We start from the raw sequence: 22059 nt of genomic DNA on the forward strand, positions 1-22059 counted from the left end.
TTGGAGGAAAATTGTAGATAGGAAGTTAGTAATGATGTAAATTTTTCATGTAGTACTGTCATATCTTGTACACCCCTTGAGGGTACATGGCAGGAATTTGATGAAGAGAAGAAGATAATGATGATATTTTGGCTGTTAGGCCATTGTCAAAGACTCTACAAGAATGGTGTATTCGCAATTCGCATTTAATTAAACTAATTCTCAGGTAAACAACTAGATGTTGGGAAACTTGCGGATTAGGAATTACCAATTACGGTAACTGGTAATTCCAGAAAAAGTTCCAGGAATGGATGGAATTATGGCAGAATATCTAAAGACTTTATATGATAAGGCTATAAGATCACTGATTTACGAAAGATCAGCAATTTTACAGAAAATTCTTTAAAGAGATCTAATTGTTCTTTGAGGACTTTTTTTGATGGAAATTTGGTGTTGAATTGCATTTTGTATTTCAAAGGCTTCTAAGAAATTCAATTTTACTGGATTATTTTCTATGTGCAGTATTTTAATTTTTTTATTTTTATTATAATTTTCATTTATTATAATTTTTATTTTAATGGAAACAATTTTAATTAATTAAAAATGTATATTTTTCAACTTAACATAAAAATTACTGTAAAATACTAATGAAGCATTATTTTGAATTTATCACATGACTAGAAACTTTGCATGACTGTCAGCATAGTGCAGAGAAGCGGGGTATCGTTGCCATCATTACTTGAAATAAAATTCATCACAAGATACATGGAAAGGTGTTAGGTGTTTTACAAAGATATTTTACACGCGAATATTAGATAATTAATTACTGCTGTGTTTTTGCAAATTATCAAAAATATAAAAATGTCAAAAATATTTTTTATGTCTCTCTCATTTTCAATTTTTTTAAAAATATTTTTTAATAATATATTTCGCAGTTAAAAATCTCAATTTTTTCACCCATGTAAAATTACCGCCTGTTTTTGAGGCCACATTGGCCATAGCCTCACTAATCCTCTGGGTGTGTTCGTGGCGAGGGTAAAATATTTTTCGCAAATCTTATTTTATTCTGTTAAAATAACATATAATTATTTATTATAAATACAATGCTGAATTATGATGAGTGTTGCTGTTGAAAATATGAATAGAATTATATTTTCTCAATTATCATTACACGAAACAAATGCAATACAATATAACACAGTGTCAGAATGTTGAGACTGACACTGCTCTTTGAGCAGTATTGCTACAGATAAATTGTATTCTTGCACACATTATTTCTGTGTATGAAACTTTTATTCTTGGTGAGAATGAAATATTTTTAATAAAGCAATTTTTTAATATGTAAATTTACTTATTAATAAATTGGTTACTGATTAGGGAAAAAATGAATTATTTTTCTTATTTTGTATATGCAGCACCCCCCACTTAAAATTTTCACCAACCACCACTGTCTTTAAGGGTGCCTGTTTCTTTAGCTGATTCTTCAAATTTTTCCATGTATAAGTTGGCGATCAGAGGTGAGCCCATTGCAATACCATATATTTGGTAGTAAAATTTTCCTTTCCAAGTGGAGAATGAAGATTTTATAAAGGTAATGTTGGAAGAGACTTGTGATATCCTGAGAAAATAGGTTTTCAAGTATATCTATTGATTATTCAACAGGGATATTGGTAAATAACGAAACTATTTCTGAAATGGCTAATATATCTGATGGGGAAATTTGGATGTTTGAAAGTTTATCTACAAAATGCTTTGAGTTTTATAAATATAAGTATGTCCCACATGAGGCTTGAGGAGGTTAGATAAATGTTTAGAGAGAAGATATGTTGGAGAGCTTCTGCCATCAACTATTGGACTTAAAGAGATGTCTGTCTTGTGAACTTTGGGCATGCCATATAATCTCGGATTGATCAGGTATTTGGATTTCAGTTGTTTTTTAAGGTTTTCTGTAAATTCAAAAATACTGAAGATTGGATAATTTGTTTTTAAGTGTAATGACCAAGTCAGTGTGCCTAAAGTTCATAACACAGACATTGCTCTACGTCCAATAGTTGACGACAGAAGCTCTCCAACATATCTTCTCTTTAAACACTAATCTAACTTCCTCCTCAAGTCTCCTTTTATTTTCTGATGAACCACCCTGTAATAACACAGAATTAATTACAGAGGCATGGTATCTGTTCCATATGTTGGCAATGCATAGAGAAAAATAGCCAAAATATTAAAGGCAGTTAACATCAGAACAGCCTTCAAACCAGTCAACACCTTACGGAGCTTTTCTACACTCCCTTAAAGACAAAGTTCCATTTTATAAACATTTGGGTGTATACAAGATTCTGTGCTCTTGTTGAAAGATATACGTAGGTCAGACTAGGAGAAGTTTTGAAATCTGCAACAAAGAACATAGGGTGACATTGAAAACAAATGGGCAGAAAAAAAAGCAGACTCATAGTGCACATCCTCAAAGAACATCACACGGTAAATTGGCAAACATCTTCCGTTTCATACTTGGATAAGAATTACTCAAAGGTTGTTGAAGGAGTTTTCTGAGGTGATTTACTCAAAGGGCATACTAAATAGAAATCAAGGAATAGTTCTTAATGACATCTACCAGTCATTAATTAATGGGTAAAATTAAAGATCTGTTCTATGCCAGCAATTATATACAGTTTACACAACAATGGAGAGACTGCACATGCCTAATTAGACTGTTATTCTAATCTTTTCAATTATAGATATTAACTACTGTTGGAAATGTTTTAAATTTTTGAAATTTTTTTTATTCATGTTAAGTAACCTTCTGATGATGATGTTAGTAATATAGACAGCAAAACATGGAGAGGAAATACATGTAGTATAAATAAACAATTGTATACAAGTTAAAAATCTGGTTATATCATTCAAGCAAACTTATAGTGAATTGTAAAAAAGCAGTTTACTTATTTGCAGCTGTAAGCTGTCCTACTTTGGCCAAACAGGTAGGACAGCAAATATCAGAATTTCAGAACACAAGGACTACATCAGGTTTCACCAATACAGCCACTCTGGTCTTGCTGACCATGCGCTTGGATACCTGTCATAGAATACGTCGGAAGAAAGCCACAATAATACACCGTAGTAAATACAAATATGAAAGGCTTTTCATGGAATCAGCTTCAGCCCTAAGAAACAATCCAAACCTCAACAAATTTGGCTGCATGAGACTGCCTCAAATTTGGGAAACCTACATCAGAAAACCTTCAGCCAGAATACCAATACCAACATTGCCTGCTTGGGGGCACCATCAGGACTTTAGGAGAAATAATAGCTTCCTGCTTCTTCCTCACTTACTGTTTGTTGTGTCTGCGTGCACATATCTTGTTCTTAAGTTTCTTGAAAATGGCAACGTGATGTTGCCGAAATATTGAAGTATATTAAAATTTATTTTAATGTATATCCTAGTTCATGTTGTAATTTCCTTAAATTATTTAGTAAAAAATGCATAACCAACGTCTAAGCCTTTCCACGAGAATTCCATGAGAAGTTTACTTATTTGTTTGCAATCGCTTATGACAGTATATTAAAGACAGAGCAAGTGGTTGCTAACAAGTGATTGTGTGCTTAAACAATGAGTAATAAGTTGTTTAATTTTGACAGTATATATCAAAACACAGAATTATAAGTAAATAATTATTTATTGACTTATTGCTGATATTTCGCTGGTGTTATAACCAGCATCTTCAGAGCACAAAAACACAGTTTGTCACAGTACGTGAGACTACAAAACATGGTGTAACAAAGGGACTAGTTTAACAAAATTGTAGCAACTGCACAAAGACTGAAGTCCTAATTAGGCACCCTCTATCAAAAAAATATATATATATATTGTAACAATAACACAGACTAAAGTCCTAAAAGAAAAAATAAAGAGCGAAAGCAGGTATAGAGGTACTAGTTGTCTTAAGATGACTGTCTCCCAAATCTTTGGCAAATTTATACAGCCATATTTGTTGAGATTCGGAGTATGTTTCAGGGCTTTTGTTGCTTCTAAGAACAGTCGCTCTGACTTGTAAAAACTTCTGTGCAGTAGTTTTGTTTTTTTCCAGTTGATCCTGTGTGCAGTGGTATCAACTGGAAGAAAACAAAAGTACTGCACAGAAGCTTTTACAAGTCAGAGCGATTGTTCTTAGAAGCAACAGAAGCCCTGAAACATACTTAGAATCTCAACAAATATGGCTGTATAAATTTGTCTAAGATTTGGGAGACAGTCATCTTAAGACATAACTAGTACCTGCTTTCTCTCTCGTTTTTTTTTTTAGGACTTTAGTCTTTGTGTTATTGTTAAAATATATATTATTACTATTATTTCGGGCAACTCCAGGGAGTCCTTAAACTCATCGAGGGAGGTCCTAAACATCATGTCCACAGAACTATATGACATTCTCACAGTATCTATCATACCTTGCCTTGAACTCGCTCACCGTCATAGCACCCACAACAGACTCTGGCAGCTTATTCCACTCATTTACTACTCTAAAAGTAAAGAACCCAGCTCTAACACCCCTGCTAACCACCCTCTTGCCCAGCTTCCATAGGTGTCCCCTAGTTCTCCCACCATCAGTCCTGATCTCAAAAATATCCTCTGAATTAATCCTATAGAATCCCTTTAGCAAGTTGAATGTCTCAATCATATTTCCCTTTTCTGCCTATCAACTAGTTTCTGCAACCCATAAATCTTCAACCTGTTTTCATATGGTTCATTCCATAGACCTACTATCATCTTAGTCACTCGCCTCTGGATCCTCTCCACCTCCTCCCCATCAAGAAGGAATCGAGGTCACCAAATCTGGGCACAGTAGTCGAGATGAGGTCTTATCAAGGCTCGGTACAAAGGTACAATAACTTGCTTGTCTCTGCTTGTCAAGGTATTTTTCAACATCCAAGTGAGTTGATGAGCTGATTTAGCTACTTTTGCAACGTACCCCCTAAATTTCATCTCCCTATCCACCAATACTCCCAAGTCCCTGGCCTCATCAATCTCTTGGAGTACAGTTCCACCAATGTGGTATACTGCTGCTAATCTTTTCACCCCAAAATGCATAACCTTACATTTTGTCACATTAAATTGACATCCATTCTCCTTAGCCCAGAATTCCAATCTATCTAAGTCATCCTGCAAGACTTTGACATCTTCTGCATTCACTATCGCCTTACCCAACTTTGCATCATCAGCGAACAAATGAATTGTTCCACTTAGATCCTTCCCTATATTGTTAATGAACAGATTAAACAGCAGTGGTCCTAGAACAGAACTCTGCGGCACACCACTAGTTAGAGGCCGTCTTTTGGACTCTACTCCTGAATAAACTACTCTTTGATATCTCTCCATCAACCACCCACCTATCCATCTCACCAACCCTATATCCATTCCCATATGTTGTAGTTTACAGATTAGAATTCCATGTGGTATCCTGTCAAACACCTTTGCCAGGTCCAGCAGTATCACTGTAAACCCATTTCCCTTATGCAGTTCATCCGTCATCTTGTTATAAAACTTGAGCAAGTTACTGAGGCATGATCTACCCTTCACAAAGCCATGCTATCCCCCTGTACAGTATCTCATTTTCATCAATCCATTCCTGTATTTTTCCCTTGACTACTTTCTCCAAGACCTTGACAATGACTCCTGATATGCTGATCGGTCAGTAATTTGCAACCATAGTCTTGGATCCTCCTTTATGCAGTGAAACTATTTTCCCCTCTTTCCACATCTTCGGGACTAAACCAGACCCGAGACTCAGATTAAACAACATGGTCAAGGGCACTGATAATTCTTTAGCCATTTCACGCAAGACCTGTGGCGGTATACCACCCGATCCCACAGATGTATTCACATTAAGGTTCTGTAATAGACTATTCACCACCACTTCATTCATCACAATTCCCATATAAACTAATGGTTCCTTCATTTTTTCAATGTCACCACCTGGATGATATACTTTTGCAAAGTGCACACTCAGTAACTCCACTATATCAACTGATTCAGTGACCTCCTTACCCCCTCGGCATTCCGTAAAATCATTCTGTGTACAGTTTTTTTTTTTTTTGCTTGCAGCATATTGAAAGAACTGTTTGGAATTCTCTTTAGCTTGCATAGCTAGTTTCCTTTCATAATCCCCTTTTGCTTTTTTTACCACACTCGTTACCCATCTGGCCTGCACTTTATACCATTCGTGTGCCTGCAGGTCACCTTTCTCTTTAAATTTCCTCCGCAATTGTTTCTTTTTTTTGCACCTCAAGCTTAATGGTGTTATTGATCCATTTAATCCCTACTTGTTTTACTATTCGGAACCTAGGTATACAATCAGCCATAACCTCCTGTAAATGCTCCTTGACCACTTCCCATACTCTATCGACATCCAGCCCTTGCAGTTGTACATGCCATGGTACTGATCCAAGTAATCTCCTAAGCTTGTCATACTTGCCAGCATGGTAATTCCATATATATACCCTGTCTTAATCGAAAATTCCACACTTTTAGCCACCTCCCAAGTCAAGACCTTATGATCATGCTCACCAATAGGTGGCAACATGGTCATATTCATCACAGTCAAATTCTCAGATGCTATTACCAGGTCAAGCACTCTCACATCCCTAGTATTTTCAGTTACTGTCTCAGATAGTTATCCCTTAATAATTGAATAAAATCCATTTCCTTCCTCACATGTGTTCTCTTCTCCTTCCAATTAAGGTTACCATAGTTGAAATCCCCCATAATAATTACCCTCTTTCCACTCATTTCATCAGTTTGTTTATGCATAATATCTCCACTATCTATTCCATCACCTGGTCTATAGCAGCACCCAACTGGATATTTTGTTCTGCCAGTCTCAATCTCACACCAAATAGCCTTTTCACTATCCTGCAATACAACTTCAATTCTCCTTGGCTGCAGTTCATCAGCTATCATCAATAACACTCCCCCCCCATTTTATTCTCTCTGTCCCTCCTAAACACACTATAACCTATACATTCTATCCCACTAACTGTATCATCTTCCGTCAGCCATGTTTCACTAATGCCAATAACGTGTGGCCAGGAAGAGCCAATGAAGGCCAAAAATTCTTCCTTCTTGTTCCTAATACTCCTGGCATTAGTATACATGAAATGCAGTGGTCCCTTTGTTAGAATAACGTTTGATAGTTAGAATAACGCATCAAAATGGGGTCCCACACCATTTTGATGTGTTATTCTAACTATCCCATTCTGATTTTTTGTCATTAGTACTTTCTCGGGTACATTATATACATTCTTACACTCAATTGTCTCACTGATGTCCACATCTCTCCCCCCCCCCCTCCTTGGTAGTTCTAGTTTCCCTGGTTCTGCACATCCATATTCACTTCATTCAGCAACACTTTTTCCAGTCTCCGCACACCAAGTCCATTGAAATGCAGGCCATCCATCTTGTATAAGTCCTTTCGCCCATCAAACTCATTCCACATGTCCACGAATTCCACACCACACCGTCTGCATAACCTGCACATAATGTCATTTGCAATTATGGCCCTCCTTCTAAACTCCTCTCTGTCATACCACGGCAACAGACTCACCATTCTAACTCTGTCACTCTTTTCTTTCGCTACCTTTAACAATACTTTCAAGTCCTCTCTCATAAAAAATTTATCACCTTTCAATTCATTCGTACCCGCCACAATTATTAATTCTTTCACCTTCTGTTTTTGCACTCTAATACTCTCACTTACATTATATATATTATATATATATATATATATATATATATATATATTTTTTTTTTTTTTTGATAGAGGGTGCCTAATTATGACTTCAGTCTTTGTGCTTTTGCTACAATTTTGTTAAACTAGTTCCTTAGTTAAACCATGTTGTTGTAGTCTCGTGTACTGTGACAATCTGTGTTTTTGTGCTCTGAAGATGCTGGTTATAACACCAGCGAAATATCAGCAATAAGTCAATAAATAATTATTTACTTATAATTCTGTGTTCTGATATATACTGTCAAAATTAAACAACATGAACGATGAACACATAAGCCTTTCTACACGAATGAGTAATATGGTGTTTATGTGTGTTATTATCTTCTCTCATCCATGGCTTCTAAAAGTATCGATAGCAAAAAAATAGCAAATTTTCTAAAATTTAATGATTTGTATCAAGATATTCATTAAGTGAACACTAGAGCTCTTATGACTTTTGCATAATTTGATATTAATACTAATGTAATTCATAGACATAATGAAGTTATTACATATGTAAATTACTTAAACAAAAATAAAGCATTTTGTGATCGATTATCTCATTACATTAAAGTGAAGACACAAAAAAGATATGACAGTTACATGAAACAGGAATGGAATGACAAACATTGGTTACAAAGTGCTATCTTTTTACCACTCTCTGGCTAGTGACATACTTTTAGGAACCTGTGGGAACGTTAGCATAGCTAGGTTATTCCACCTTTTTCAAATTCTTAGATACATGCCTTTCTATTTAGTGTGACAATTTTGATAATTAGTAAAAATTCACAGGATGTTTTACATGTATAAACAAACTTAGACAATGAACAAAGGAGAGCACAGTTTGCTAGGGTGCAAAAATAGAGACAGTTTAAAAAGAGCAGTTGATAACTTAAAAATGAAATTGAATTAACAATTAAATTATGCTGTTTACATAAAATTTCATGCAAGCTGAAGCTTAAAACAAAAAGAGGAAAAAATTTCATTACAGTGCATGTACAGTAGTGAACAAATTAATCTGAACACTCATATTTTAAAGAAAATTTTAATTTTTCAAGAAAATACATACAAAAATTAAACTCTAACTTCACCTAATAATTTATATGTGCTCTTCTGTTCCTAATAAGTTCATTAATTTGTTTAGGCATGGACTCTCTCAACGTAGAGCACATTTTTCTTATTTCTGCATCCTGAAACCATACTTTTATAATGGATTGTATTAAGTTATCCTTTATAACACAATTTAATTTTCTAAGTCTCCTTTTCACTATAGCCCACAAATTTTCTATTGTGTTAATGTCAGGAGAGTCACCTGGTGACAGAAGCAATTGGATGCTATGATTTTTGATGTGCAATTTTTTTGAAGTGTGGCATGGAACGAGAGCCTGTTGGATGATGAGTTCTTTATCTTTCTGGATCTGTGGGACAACTCTTTTCTCCAATATTTTTATATATTGGTTACTTTTCATCATACCATCAACAGGCACAAGTGACCCTGAACTGTCATGTGTAAAATAACAACAGAACATCTTTTTAGCTGGGTGTTTAGGAGCTTGTTGAAGGTGGGCAGGAGAAATCTTCTCAGTCGCTGATTTGCAAACATAGGGTACTCGTTCTCCTTGGAGAAAGAAATGTCTCTCATCTCAGAATATGACCTTCTTCCACTTCTCAACAGTCCAATCATTGTATACTTTTACTTACTGTGAAACCTCTTTTTCTACATAGCCTTTGTCAGCAGTTGTTTCTTTTTTGGTCTGTGGGCAGTCGTCCCTGCTTCCAACAATCTTTGATCAACTGTCATGTCAGAAACATTAATCCCACTAGCTGCCAAGTCTCTATTTAAGTCTACAGCAGACAATCTTTGATTTTTTTGCTTTTACTAACTAGTAAACGATCTCGACTATGTCCAGTTTTCCTTTTTTGCCCACATTTTCTTTTTCTGTAAGGAGAAAAGGTACCTATTTCCCTAAAAAAAAACACATGAACAGCACCCAAACCAACACCACACTCATTGGCAATTTGTCTTTGAGTCATGGATGTGTGCTGAGGAAGGGTACATATTTTTGAATGCTTTCTTGGAGATGTATCCATTTTTTGCTGTACAAATTGCTCGCTACTGTAGTCTTCACATAAAGTCAGTAGAAAAAGTATATATGTAAAAAAAGAACGAATAACTAAATTATGAATACTTGTATTCAGGCTATGAATACACACACACACACTTGATTTAGTTAATGATTCTTTTTTACATGCACTTCTCATATTCATGTTATGTGAATAATGCCTTAACTGCGTACACTGCTTGGAAAGAAGTCAACAGACACCATAGTGAGTAACAAACAGCCACCTTAATGACATAGGACCTCCTTTAATTGTGATGACTGTAGCAATCCCATTAGGCATACGCTCCACAAGCGTATGATAGCAATCAAAAGGAATTTGGGCCATTCTTCCTGTAGGCTTGTAATGAGGTCCTGGACTGTTGTGGGGTGAACGTCCCTTGACCTCATCCAACACTCCAGTTCATCCCAAGATGTTGAATGGCATTGAGACTATGGCTCTGTGGAAGCCAGTCACGTGATGGTAAGTTCCTGATAGATTGCTGTTCAGGATGTGGACCAGTCATTATAAACATATCCCAACATAAAGCTGTGCTCCCATTCACATTCACATTGAGAAAGAACACATAGAAACAAAAGTTTTATTGATTATGTTATTCCAGTAAATTATAATCATCAGGTTATTCCAGTATAATAATAAATGTTGTCGATAGTAATTTTGATGTCTTAATCGAAATCATCAGCAGTATTACCAAGAGTCATTCAACATACAAAAGATTTGAATTATGCAAGGATTTGAAATAGGGAGTGATCCCTATCTGTAGTGAACCGTCGACACAAATATACCAATATTATTGCAGAAAAAGTATTTGAATACAAAATTCAAACATTAGAAAACTATGGAGAGAATCTGAAGTTACCATGGATTAATTATTACATCCAGGAAGTCTCATATGATGAAGTTGTTTGCAAGGATAGAAAATTCCAAACTTTTTGGTAGATTCAAGAAGTTCAAGAAACAGTACTGAAGTAAGTCAGCATATGCTCTTAGAGAATTCAGAGAACAATGTAAGAAAGTTATGTATAAAATTTGCTGAACAGAAATCACGGAAGTCTATAAAACATAAATGCTGTTTCACAATGGTAGCAAAAATGTTCTAGAGACTGTTGAGAAAGCTTCAAAATATGAGGGAAAGAATACCAGAAAAGAAAGAAAAGATCATCAGGGTTACATAAAGGAAGAAAGCATATTGATAGTTGTCCTAAGACAATGTTTCTCAAAGTGTGGTACGTGAAAGGTTCTTCAGGGGGGGTATGTGGCAATCGGCTATGCGTTATTAATGCATGCAATCATTATTAAGAAAATATATTGGAGAAAATGGGTTTGGGTTATACAACATTATCACGGATAAGAGGATGGCTGACTGACAGATATGAAAAAGTGGTATACGGGGGATCTGAGTCTGCAAGGTTTAAGGTAACAAGTGGTGTATCACAAGGATCAGTGCTTGGTCAACTGTTATTCAATCTGTATATTGATGATATTGGGAAGGATTTGATAAGCGATATACAGTTATTTGCTGATGATGCAAAGATAGGCAGGGTAATCATGAATGCTGCTGATATGCAGACCTTGCAGAATGATTTGAATAAGCTGGAATTGTGGGCATGGGAAAATGGGTGTCAGTTCAGTGTCAGTAAATGTAAAGTCATTCACTTCGGCATGATTACCTATCCAATGTCGTATTATATTGGTGGGATTAGGCTACAAGAAACTGATGAGGCTAGGGATCTTGGAGTGTTAATAGATAGGAAGCTGAAGTTCAGGGGCCATGTGGCAAAGATTGTAAATACAACTCAAAAGATAATTGCAATGCTGAAACGAACATTCACATGTAAAGATAAGGATGTTATTTTCCCTCTTTACAAGGCCTTGAAGATAGGTTGAGAATTTGTAGGTTGCAGACACTAGCAAATAGGAGAAAGAGGGGTGATATGATTGTGACTTACAAACTGCTGAAAGGGTCATACAGGATTTCAATTGATGGTATATTTCAATTTATGGAGGATGGGGAAAGGACAAGAGGGCATCTTTAGAAGCTGAGAATGAAGGCTGCCAAGAAGGGTGTAAGGGCCAGATTTTTCTCTCAGAGGGTGGTGCGTGATTGGAATGGATTGCCATTGGATGTTGTAAGTGCAAGAAGTGTGAATGAATTCAAGAATAAGTATGATAGCTGGTGTGTGTGTAGTATGTTGCCTCCCTCGATCAGTCTCTGACTCCCTGGAGGTCTCTCTTAATAATAATAATATTCAACTAGATTTTTTTTTTTTTGCTTACTTTGCTTTGCTTATGCCTGTGCAGTGTGGTGGTGGTGGTGGTCAGTATTTGTGTATAAGGGAGAATTTTTTTTCACTATATCATTTATTCATAAATCCCTTCCTCCTCCTCCCACCATTATTTATTTTTTTATTTTTTTGACCAAAGCTCTTAATTAGTACTCATAGTATAACTAGTATATAGGATGACATGCAATTCATTCACTACCACCCGTGTTATTACATTTATAAAGTTCATATTTATTTGTAGCAAGTCTATTTACATTCTTGCCTGATCTTTTTTTCAGATGTATACATCATGCTACAGTTGTTCATATCTGATTAATGCAGATTGCAAAATATTGTCTACAACTTTAGAAATATAAAAATGCAAACAAATGAAAGAATTTCTTATGATTATTAGTTACTTGTATAATCTATAAACAAAAAGTATTTTTTCCATTCTGCATAACTTTCATTTCTCGGGAAAGCATACATTGATTTTTTTGCCTTCCTGTCTGATATACAAATCAGAAGGAAAGCTATTTATTGCATCCAACCCCATGGGCAAATACACAACAATCAATTTGTCTGGTGCTCAGTGTTAACGTGTTAAGTTATAAGTCTGTAGTTGTAATTGAAGGTGGTATATCCGGATAATAAAGAGTGCTTTGTTAGTGCTTTATTTTTGGTGTTTTAAATTTGATGACGATGATGCTTTTAATAAATTTGGCCACTTAATAAAACAGATGCTTCAGTCTTAAACTATTAATCTTAAACTATTACATTGAAATTCCTCTTACTGCTTGTTTAGGTGTTTCAACCTTCAAACCAGAACTATCTGCATATAGGGAAGAATTTTGGAAAGCAGCAAACATCAGAAAGTTTATCAGATGGTGAGTTGAGTTAGCTATTTTTTTACATTAATTGACTTTTTTTTTTTTTCTCTAAATGAGGTGTATGTATTTTGTTTGTATCCTTTCCTTTAGTGTTACATGGTGATCAGCATTCATTTCTGATGAATTATGGAAACTACAACCATATCAGAAATAATTACTTTAATTTCCTGATGTTTCGAACTTAATGTCATCATCTGGAGTATACACATGTATATACAGAGACAAGCTATATTATGTTTCAAACAGTATGCCAAAGAGACAATGATTTGATCAACCATTATTCTACTGGCCTGACCTCTAGTGAAAAAAAAAATACTACATCAAAGCTATATTCTATTTATTACATCATCAGAGAACAAATTCATATAGGCAGTTCTGTTACAGCAAAAGTGGTGTCCTAATTTAACATGAGAATTATTATATTAGAGTTAAGATCCTGGATTACTTTCCTTTTAATCCGGCGTTAGTAAGGTGGGATGTCACAGACCCCGAAGATTTTAAATTGATTATAACAGACCCCAAAGATCATATAATTGACTATATGAATAAATCGACGCCATAGATGACAGGATGTTGTGCGCAAGCAAGTTTAGTGTGCTGGGGTCCTCACCCCACCTTACTAACACCCGGTTAAAAGTAGTTCTTAGATGAAAAGGTTGTTATGTGGGTGGAATATGTGCCTTCTACATTCATGGTACTTTTAGACCATTATTATTAAGATTGATAAAAATATGTAGAATATTAGGGCATGATCAGAAAGGCTTATATTCCTTTTTTTTGGATAAGAATTGTGCATCCTGTTTCACCTTTATTGGACAAATTACAGGTGCAGTGAATATGGTATACTCCAGGGTGGGCCAGCAGAGGAAGTGTATCCTTGAATGAGTTGAATAAGTTCTTTAATTTTTCAGGAGGATTAAAGGTGGCATTAAGGTTATATTTCTGTCATATTCTGTTTATTTTATCTGATATCCCGTTAATATATGGAATGGTTGCAGTTTTATTGTAATCTAGTTTATTTATTTATTTTTTAAGTCAGGTCTTGTGAAGAATTTTGTTTGGAAGGTATTGCTGATAGCTTTTAATTCATCTTTAAGTGCTTATTCACTGGAGCAAATCTTCAAAGCCCTGTTTTTTAGTGTGTTAATGACATCTAGTTTTTGTGTTAGGTGGTAGTGATTGGAGTCTATGTGTATATATTGGCCAGTATGTATAGGCTTCTGGTAAACAGTGAAGGAAGACGTGTGACAAGTGTATCTAGAAAAGAAAGTGTGTTCTGACTTTCCATCTCATTTGTGAATTGCTTGTGTTGTTTGTTTAGGTGTGGGCTGAGGAACATATCTAATGTCTGGCAGCTATGGGACCAGATAGTGAAAACATCATTAATGTATCTAAGCGACACTTTGGGTTTTAAAGTAAAGGAATCTAGAGTACGTTACTCAAAAACTAGATGTCATTAACATCTAGTTTTTGAGGGGGAATAATGGTGAGCCCATGACTGTGCCTTCTTTTTGTAGGTAGAAAGTGTTTTGCCACACAAAATAGCCAAAACATAGTATATGTACAAACAACACTGTGATATTGGGCAGGTGATGATTTAAATAATATGAAAACAGTAACTAGCAACTTAACCAAATCTAAATTGGCAGCTGTGAAATTGTTAAAATCAAATCAGGACATTGTAATCACTAGAGCTGATAAATGCAGTGCCACTGTTATTTTAAACTTGAACAATGTACTTGGGAAAAAATGAATCAATTAGTCTCAGACAACAGCACCTATCAACTTGTTAGCTATAACCCAACTAATTGGATAAAAAAGAAAACAGAAAAATTACTTAAATCAGTCACTTCTTGGCTCGAGGATAAAGTTAAAAAACTACTGCGCTAAGTTTGTTCCCCGAGAATGTATGGTTTACCCAAATTTACAAGTAGAATGTACTGCTCTGGATGACAGTTGAAGCTATAGACAGCTCCAATTATCATCTAGCCAAGAAACTAGTCCTGTGGCCACCAGACATTAGACACTTTCCTTTACCACCTAGACAAACAACGCAAATGCATACGATTCACAATTGAGATCGAAAGTCAGAACACACTTCCTTTTCTAGATACACTTGTCACACATCTTCCTTCTGGCAGTCTTTTCTTCACTGTTTGCTGGAAGCCTACACATACTGGCTAATATATACACATAAATTCCTACCACCACCCAACACAAAAACTAGATGTAATTAACACACTGAAAAACAGGAATTTGAAGATTTGCTCCAGCGAACAAGCATTTAATGAGATGAATTAAAAGCTATCAGCAATATCTTCCTGAAAAATGGCTACAGCCAAAATACTATCAACAAAATTCTTCACAAGATGTCACTTAATAACAAAAATAAACTAGATTACAATAAAACTGTAACCATTCCATATATTAAAGGAATATCAGATAAAATAAACAGAATACTACAGAAATACAACCTTAATGCCACCTTTAATCCTCCTGCAAAATTTAAAAACCTTATTTAACTCATCCAAGGATACACTTCCTCTGCTGACCCACCCTGGAGTATACTGTATTCGTTGCACTTGATCCACAATTCTTATCCAAAAAGAAGGAACATAAATGGCACGTTAGATTTAATAACTATGGTAAATCCGGCCTTTCTGATCATGCCCTGAATATTCTACATAGAATTGCCTGGAAAGGCATGTGATGTAAACAAATCAATTTGTTTACATCACACCAAAACATGGTATGAATATGAATTTCTTATCAACCACCCCTAATCTTAACCATAATGATGGTCTAAAAGTCCCAAAGAATATGGAAGGCATATATTATACCCACATAACAACCTTTTCATCTAAGAGTTAATTATAAATAGGACTTTAAGTAATCCAGGATCTTAACTCTAATATAACAACTCATGTTAAATTAGGACACCACTTTTGCTGTAATAAAACTATCTATATGAATTTGTTCTCTGATGATGTAATAAATAGAATATAGCTTTGATGTAATGTTTTTTTTTTCCACTAGAGGTCAGCCCAGTAGAATAATTGTTGATCAGATCATTGTCTCTTTAGCATACTGTTTGAATGTAATGTACTTGTCTCTTTATATATATGTGTATACTCCAGATGATGACCTTAAAATGAAGGTCGAAAGTTGGGAAATTAAAATAATTATTTCTAACATGGTTGTAGTCTACATAATTTGTCTGAAGTGAAAGTATTTTGTGTGTAGTTTATATATCCAAGAACACTGTTAGATTAGCTGTAAACATCATTCAGTCATCAATGTCATCATCAATTCCCTGATATGTATTCCTAAGGGGGTGTTCAGGTTACTATGACAGCACTACATGATTAAATTTACATTATTATTAATCTCCTATCAACAATTTTCTTCCAAATCAATCTATTACTTGTGAGTGCTCCGATACTGTCATATATAACATTTTGTTCTTCTAAGGCATGACCAAATCAATCTATCTAGATCTCTGGTCTCTTTCCTGCCATCTGGGCATCAAATACCTGTTTCGCTAACCTTTCCTCACCCATTCTATTTAAGTGGCCTTACCATGTTATGTTAGCTCTGCTGACACATTCTTGGATGCTATTAATGTTAATAAGACTTTCTTATATAGAGAAACCTGTAGAGTATTCATAACTATAAGTTCACATGTATGCCACAGTAATTAGCTTTTTAATAATATGTAAATATTTCATATTTACATATTGAATAATAATACCAGTATATTTACTTGTTATTTTCCTGTTGTCTAATTGATGTGTGATATTGATTAGACAACAGGAAAATAACAAGTAAATATACTGGTATTATAAATCTATACTCTTTTTCAGGTTATCTTGGAAGTAATGGAATAAGCCACATTTCCGGCTTTTCTTACCATTTTTACTATAGGCTTAAAATAGTTCCTTAACATTTTTTGTTATCACATTGTGTGGTACTGTGTATATAATTATTTTACTACCTCCTTACTTGCCGATAGTAGAATTATATGTTTCATACCATTAAATTGTTACAGGGAATTTATTTTTGGAAAATGCAATTATCTATCACGTGGTCTCCGACGACCACTGACTTTACCCTAAACGTGGCAGAGGTGACTGGTGGTGTTGGCTCTTGTATTCCCACTCACAGTAGTCCTAAATTAGTAACGCATCCTAAAGGAAAACCTCTGAGAAGCTCTGAAAAGCGCATCATACTAAATGTTTACTCTGGTTTACAGACGAGAAATCCTGATGAAACGGTGGGTAATATTGTGAAGCAAACAGCTGAATTGACAGGTGTGAGCAAGATGGCAGAATACTGCATGAAAAAGGAACTGACACAATGGGATAACTGCTTACTCTGGGGAAGAAGAGGCCTAGTTGCCGTAGGACTATGCATATGTTCGGTGAAATGCGACGACTTTACGCTGTCAACAATTCGTCAGAAAGTGCACGATTTCTTCCAAAAGAACGAAATTCCTACGATATATAAGGTAATGACTTCTGTAAACAATGATGAAGATCTCCCTCACATTTCATTAACAACTTACCGGTTGTTAAAGGAATTTAGTTTTGTTTATGCCACAAGAAAGCAATCATTGGCATTACTTGAAAGGGAAGATATAATTTTATGGCATCACCAGTTTTGCGTTCTATTAGGAAATACCATCATGAGGGATGAAAAATTTATTATACAGACGAAACCTGGGTGAATGCCGGTCACACCTGCACTAAAGTTCTCCAGGACACAATAAAAAAGTGCTCATCAAGCATTTTTGCTGGGCTTAACAGCAGGCCTGAAAGCACCAAGTGGAAATGGATCTCGTATAATCATAACACAAGCTGGCAGTGAAGACGGATTTGCACCAGCTGCTCTTGAAATTTTACAAGCACAGAAATGACAATGTGATTATCATAAGGAAATGGATGGAAAGCACTATGAACATTGGTTCATAAACATGTTTTTGCCAAACAATGAGCCTAACAGTGTTATTGTAATGGACAATGCACCTTACCATTCTGCCCGACTGGAAAATGTGCCATCTCAGGCTACACTCCAAAAGGACATTCACAAGTGGCTGAAAGAAAAGGGAATTGGTTTTACTTCTGATATGGTGAAAACAGAACTATTGAACTTGGTGGCAAATGTCAAGAGTTAGTTTCAGTATTGACAGTATTGGTGAACACACAGTTATTCGTTTTCCACCATACCATTGTGAACTGAACCCTACAGAACTTGTCTGAACACAAATTAAGGGGCGTGTTGCAGCCAAAAATACAACTTTCAAAATTTCAGATGCTGAAAGACTGGTCATGGAAGGATTTTCAAAAATACTGAGTGCACATGGAAAAGTTGCATACCCATGTTATTGAAGAAGAAAAATTCTGGGCCCTTGATGGAATGATAGATGAGGTGGTGGAAAATGTGTGTTTCATGGTAAGATGACAGCTCTGAATCTTTATTTAATGAAGATGCACAATCTGATCATACTACCCACAGCCTGAATGGTGTTGAGGAGTTCCTCATTAAATTAATAAAAGGATAAGAGTTTATGTATGTATTATTGTAATGAAATATGTTATGTTCGGAAATGTGACGAGTGAAGTTCACTTCATAACGTAAACAATCACTGTTTATCTTAAGCCAGTTTATAATAAACTATATGACATCTATTTAGTTACAGCCCATCAGTTAATTCCAGAAAATCCACACAGTCATCTTAGTTGTGCAATTTCATATTAGCAATCATAACATAATGTTATACGTAGAATGGTGTGATTCGGGCAATGACGGCTTTTAGGGGATTTTCTATGCATGTGCTTAGTTACAAATGCAATGCACTTCACTGTTGCCATAGTAACAGCGAACTAATATCCCGCTACCTTCGGAAGCAGTACTTCTTCTTTTCAGCCATTTTCTGTCCACTGCTGGACGAAGGCCTCCTCCAATTCTTTCCACCTTTCTCTGTTCTTGGCAATGGTTGACCAATTTTTCCCAACAAAATTTGACAGTTCATCACTCCACCTTCTTTTAGGACGTCTTTGGCCTTGTTTCCCTTCTTTTGGAATCCAGTTCGTTAGTATGGTGGTCCATTGCTCATTTTCTCTTCTGGATAGATGTCTGGCCCATTTCCATTTTAGTTGCTTATGGTGAAGAATGATGTCAGTGATGTTAGTCTGGCTTCTTATCCAGGTGTTTCACTTCTTATCATTTTAATGTGATGCCTAGCATCAACCTCTCCATTTTTCTTTGAGCTGTTATTAGTTTATTTGCCAGTGCTTTTGTTAGCGACCAAGTTTCACAACCATATGTAATGACTGGAAGTATACACTGGTTAAATGTCTTCCTTTTTAAACAGAGTGGGATATCGTGATTTTGAAAAATGCTTTTCAATTTTTTGAATGCACTCCAGGCAAGTTGAACTCTCCTATTTATTTCTTTTTGAAGTCCACAGTTTAGATCAATGAGATGACCTAAGAATGTATATGAAGAGACTCTTTCCAAGAAATTGTTTTCTATTATTATGTTTTTTGGTGTTACAAAATGATTAAACATGATTTTAATTTTTTCTCTGTTTATCTTTAGACCGACTTTTCTGCTATCGTGATATTGGTCTTCTATCATTATATTAAGGTCTTTTGGAGTGTTTGCAAAAATTATGATATCATCTGCATATCTTAGGGGTGTTAAGTTTCTGTTATTAATTTTTATGCTAATGTTTGTCCAGTTTATATTATTAAATATTTCTTGAAGGATTGCTGTTTCACTGCTTACATGCATTACGCAGATTTTGGGTGATAGTCTCCTTGTTGGACACCTTTTTCAATTGATATTTTATTGCTACTTGTGTGAAGTTGGATTATTCCTGTTGCAGTGTGGTATATATTTCCTGGACGAGGTCCATATATTCTTCATGAACTCCCTGATTCTGGAGTGCTTTGATTATTGCATTAGTTTTGATGGAATCAAATGCTTTTTCATAATCAATAAAGGCTAAACAGAGAGGCAATTGGTGTTCTTCTGCTTTTTCTATCATTTGTTTTACTGCATGAATATGATCGATTGTGTTAAAGCCCTTATGGAATCCTGCTTGTTCTACTGGTTGATTTGAGTTTAGTAGAGGAGTTAACCTGTTTGTTATTACTTTTGTGAGAATTTTGTACAGATTGGAGAGAATACTTATTAGTCTATAGTTCTTCTTTGTCCCCTTTTTTAAATAACAGTATCAGAGTAGCATTTTTCCAGTTTTCTGGTATTTTCCCCTCTTCTAGGCATAGATTTAGTAGGTTTGTGACATGGTGAATTATATTGCTTCCCCCCATTTAATTAATTCTATGAATTTGGTCTTCCCCTGGACATTTTCCATTTTTCATTTGTTTTAATGCTTGTTTTATTTCATCTGAAGTGAATGGGGGATGAATGCTATATGCAATGGAGAAGAGAAGAGATTTATCTATTGAAGGATCACTATAGAGTTCTTTATAAAATTCTTCTAGCCTGCTTAGGATTTGTTCTTGGTTCCTTGTTGTAGTTCCATTCTTTTCTTTTATTGCAGTTATTTGACTTTTGCCAACTGATGAATGTTTTCTTAGTATTTTCATATTTTTATTGTTTTCCATTGTTTCTTTTATTTTTTTTAATGTTATAAGATCTTATTTCATTTCTCATGTTTTTCCTTATTGTTTTGCATAGTTTTGCATTTGTATTCTATTTTAGAAATTAAGTTTTTGTCTTGTTTCATATTTTTTCTCTTTTTTAGTAGTTTAAGGTTTCCTCTGAAAGTTTATGGTCTTTTTGTTGTTTGTTGCTTTTGAATTTGTTGGCTGCTGAGATTATTACTCCTGTTAGGTTTTGCTTATTTTATTTATGTCTTCTTCAAATATATTTATTAAGTCTAGTTTTTGATTGAGTTTTTTTCATAATTTTTCTTCTTGTTTTCAATAGGTTTTAAGTCAAAACTTCTTGATTTTTTTGTTGTTTAGCCATTTTATTCTTTCCAATTTGGGGTTTATTTTAATTTTGGCTCTCACCAGTTGGTAGTCACTTCCTATTTTTACTCAATTTAGTACTGAGGTATCTTGAACTATTTCTTTATTATTTCCCAGTATATAATCTATTTCATTTTTTATTTCTCCATTTGGACTTCTCCATGTCCAATTTCTTTTGAGGGCTTTCTTAAAAATGCATTCATAATATAAAGCTTGTTGCTGATAGAGAATTCTGTAAGAGCCATTCCTGAGTTGCTGCTTGTACCATGTATGTATGGTCCTATTGTGTCTATTCTTCAGGAGCTCCCTGATTCTGGAGTGCTTTACTGCACTCCAGAATCAGGGAGTGCATGGTACAAGTAGGTGAAGTAGGTGAATGGGATGACCTACTTTGGCATTAAAATCACCCATTACTATAGTAAAGTTTTGATTGCTATTTCTCTTTTTTTGTCTAGAGTGTGCTGCAGTGAGTCATAAAATGTGTCTATCTCTTCATCAGTGTGGGATGAGGTAGGAGCATATATTTGAATGATCCTGATTTTAAGTTTGGAGTTTATTTTGTGTGATTTCTGTTATTCTTTCATCTGCATAATTAAATTCTTCTATAAGGTGTGCAATTGTTTTCTTAATTAGAAACCCAACTCTGTATTGTTAGTACAGCCTGTAATATATTTCTTTACTTCCAAGATAACCTGAAAAAGAGCATAGTTATTTGGCCTTATACATGCATGTATATGATGGTTACAATAAACTACACTACAAAGAACCACCGGCTATGTAAAATTTGGGAAATGCTGCTTTACCTTATTCCAAGTTAAGTGTGTTTCATTTGTGTGATCTATCAGAAATTGTTTGGCATTGAGGGTGGGGGATGTGATATGTGTGTGACTTTTTCACAACAGCTCTGCTGTGAACAATTTTTCAGGTATGTGACAAGGGAAGTTTAATTTTGACCACCCTGTACTGGTCTCATATTATGCCAAAATGTAAGTTTGTCAAAATGAATGTATTTTATAATCAGTTGCTACCTTTTTTTTTTTAAATTATT

General features: G+C 35.0%; 1 protein-coding gene across 5 annotated transcripts in view; it reads left to right on the forward strand.

The window, feature by feature from the left end:
- Positions 1 to 22059, forward strand: part of Ipk2 (Inositol phosphate kinase 2) — a 133315-nt gene that overhangs the window by 105579 nt on the left and 5677 nt on the right. For all 5 annotated transcript variants that reach the window (XM_090403336.1, XM_090403335.1, XM_090403334.1 and 2 more), the window contains exon 6: positions 12924 to 13005. In XM_090403336.1, coding sequence (XP_090259462.1) covers positions 12924 to 13005 — 82 coding nt within the window. The remainder of the gene's footprint in view (positions 1 to 12923; positions 13006 to 22059) is intronic.

Source organism: Typopeltis vanoorti, chromosome 14 (genome assembly GCF_054136105.1).
Source record: "Typopeltis vanoorti isolate ZY-2024b chromosome 14, IOZ_Tvanoo_1.0, whole genome shotgun sequence".
In the NCBI taxonomy this organism is placed as follows: domain Eukaryota; kingdom Metazoa; phylum Arthropoda; class Arachnida; order Uropygi; family Thelyphonidae; genus Typopeltis; species Typopeltis vanoorti.